This window comes from Frankliniella occidentalis, unplaced genomic scaffold, assembly GCF_000697945.3.
Source record: "Frankliniella occidentalis isolate FOCC.00 unplaced genomic scaffold, Focc_3.1 Scaffold904, whole genome shotgun sequence".
Lineage (NCBI taxonomy): Eukaryota > Metazoa > Arthropoda > Insecta > Thysanoptera > Thripidae > Frankliniella > Frankliniella occidentalis.
The window spans coordinates 18,801-21,358 of record NW_026268010.1 but is presented as its reverse complement, the minus strand read 5'-3'; the positions used below and the strand labels follow the sequence as shown (position 1 = coordinate 21,358).

The following is a 2,558-nucleotide window of genomic DNA, read 5'->3' as shown; positions in this document are numbered from 1 at the left end:
TAACATAGTAAAATGTTTAAAAGTTAGGTAAACATAATGAAAGTACTAAAAAATTAAAATTGTCATGAGTAGTTGTCAACTTTTTAAAATGTTTAAAAGTTCAGTAAACATTCTGAAAGTACAGATTGGTTTATTGTGAAGTCTAGAGCATTACTGGAAAAGCGCAGTCTTTCAGAATGGCATCATAGCAGCGACACACACGCACCGCCTAAGTTCAGATTTAGTAGTCTTCATACCAATTGTATCCATTTTGGGCGAATAGTTCAAGACCTGCTTCAACTAAATTCTTGGTAACACCTCCAGCAGGGACAAGGACACATGTCACTCCTACTTCAGATAGTTCTTGTATGTTCCTATGATCATCATCAAAGAACAGCATTTCTTCATATTTGTAGTGAGAGGCATCACAAAACTTGGAAAAATGCTTAAGTTTGCTGGTAGGATAAATTTCCTTGTACTTAAAGTACTTATCCCAACCCAATAGTTTGATTAGCTGATTGGCTCCTCTGATTTCACTTGTTCGGGAGGCAATGGCTAGTTCATAGCCCTTTTCATTCAATTCAGAGAGTATCATTGGTACCTCAGGGTAAGGCTTGACTGGCCTTAGGCGCATGTCGAATATTTCCCCTCTAGAAATGATAAAAACAAGTCATGCTAACTTGCTGTCTAATGCGGATTGACTCAGGGATAAGTATCAAACGTGTAAACTTACTTGTTTTGCAAGAGAGGGTGCACCAAATGCTTTTGAACATAGAAAGGCCAAAGGCTGTAATCTAAAATTAAGAGGGAAATGAACCAGAAATGAAGTATTATTTCTAAACAAGAGTGCTCTCTCCAGACCAGTATTGCCAGTACGCTCTCACCTCTTCAGAGAGTAAATACTACTTACCAAGATCAAACACAATCAATTTTGGTTTCACATGTCTTTCTTCTGACATTGTTGATGATCACACCTCTCCTCTAGTCTAGAACCTTAAAATAACGAACGAAAGGACGAAAGACTCTATGACTCGATTCACCAAACACTGTACATAACCTAAACCTGTACCGAATGATCACGTGCACTACAATTTCTCATATCAACTTTCTGCAAATAATGGCGCCTGGCTAGAGAGAGAAAAAAAAGAAGAAGTGAAGAAAGAGAAAGAAACAGTGGTTGAAACGAAACGTGGTTATGACGGTGTTTCGTTTAACGCGACTTAAAACATTTTATTTTTACAAATTGTTGTATTTAAATTCTCACAGAAAATGCGTCACTCGAGTTAGCAAATGTGCACAACTGAGCTCAGCATCGCCATCATCGCCATGCAAAGGTATGTAGGCCTACTGCCATGAAGAAGAGTCAAATTACTTGTCAAATCGCTCACTTAAAAATTGGAGCATTTAGACAAATTTTGACTTGACCATTTCAAGCACAATGCTGTGGGAAAACAATGCACCACATTAGATTCAATCAAAGAGTCAGGTTTCGCATGAACATGCCCTATCAGAAAAGAAATGGAAACTTGTGTGCCTGGCTTCGTAGATATTTTTGTGGCAAAGTTACGTTATAAATTACAAAATTTAGTTCATCACACTCAGACACTCAGACACACACAAAAACTATTCTATTAACGCAGGGCGGGTGGGTTCCATTTTACATGCTGTTGTGGCCATACATGTGGCAACGTGGGACTCAACACGTTAATGGTTGATCCACTTTCACAAAAGTGAATGGGCCGCTTTCAAAGACCGTGATCATTCTAATAAAAGTGTTCAAAGACAAAGAGAGTACTTAAAGTTAAATCCCTCAACAGGGTCTTCTCTCCATACTTATTGTACTTGTTTTACTCTCTGCTCCATGGGCTGCTCGGGGACTCGCGGTCTCATTCATACACATGCGGGGACGGGGGGCCGGTGAATGAAGTTTAAAAATGCGACAAGGAGGAGGGTAGGGGAGGGGAACAGCCGGGTGCCTCTCTCCCCCTCTCTAAATGACGGCCTCCACGATGACACTTTACTTCCTCTCGCAGGTGACGGGCAGCAAAGTAAGGGAAGACGGCCCCTGCGGCGGCGGCGGTGATGTCGCTGGTTCGCGTCCCGGTGAGGCGGTGAGTCTATCGCATCCTCGCGCGCGCGTGTGTGTGTGTATGTGTCGTCGACGACGTGCTGCACCAGCACGACGACGGCGACGCGGTGCGGTGGGTGCTCTGTATGCACGCGTCGCGCCCGCAACTCAAAACCCAGAACTGAACTGTCTCTGGATCCCATCCGTGGCGGCGGCTGTATGCGGCGCTCGCTAAGGGCTGAGGAGCGCGGCAGCGGCGCACGTCTCGTTGAAAGGGCCGGCGAGCAGCGGGGCCGGATGCGGCCCTCGAGTGCACGCGCCGCCGCGTGCCCGCCCCTTGGAGCGTGCGCCCCACGCGGTGCCCCCGTGCCCTCGACAACGACCCCGTTCGATCCGAGTCTGCGGATATTTTGTGGACGCAGCAGAAAGGGTTCTATACCAGGAGGACGAACGCAGGGGGAAGGGAAGGCCCCGCGACCCTGTCCTCCCCCCCCACGCTCCCGCTTCCCGC

At 46.1% G+C, this 2,558-nt stretch overlaps 1 protein-coding gene across 1 annotated transcript; it reads right to left on the bottom strand.

Annotated features, from left to right (window-relative positions):
* Window positions 1–297: 297 nt before the first annotated feature.
* Window positions 298–1,092, bottom strand: LOC113205606 (magnesium-dependent phosphatase 1-like; the record flags this gene model as incomplete). The annotated part of the gene is given in 3 exon segments (XM_026421292.2): window positions 298–629; window positions 713–773; window positions 890–1,092. Coding segments are annotated over 3 exon segments (442 nt in total), but the record flags the coding sequence as incomplete, so codon positions are not given.
* Between the last annotated feature and the right edge of the window lie 1,466 nt (window positions 1,093–2,558).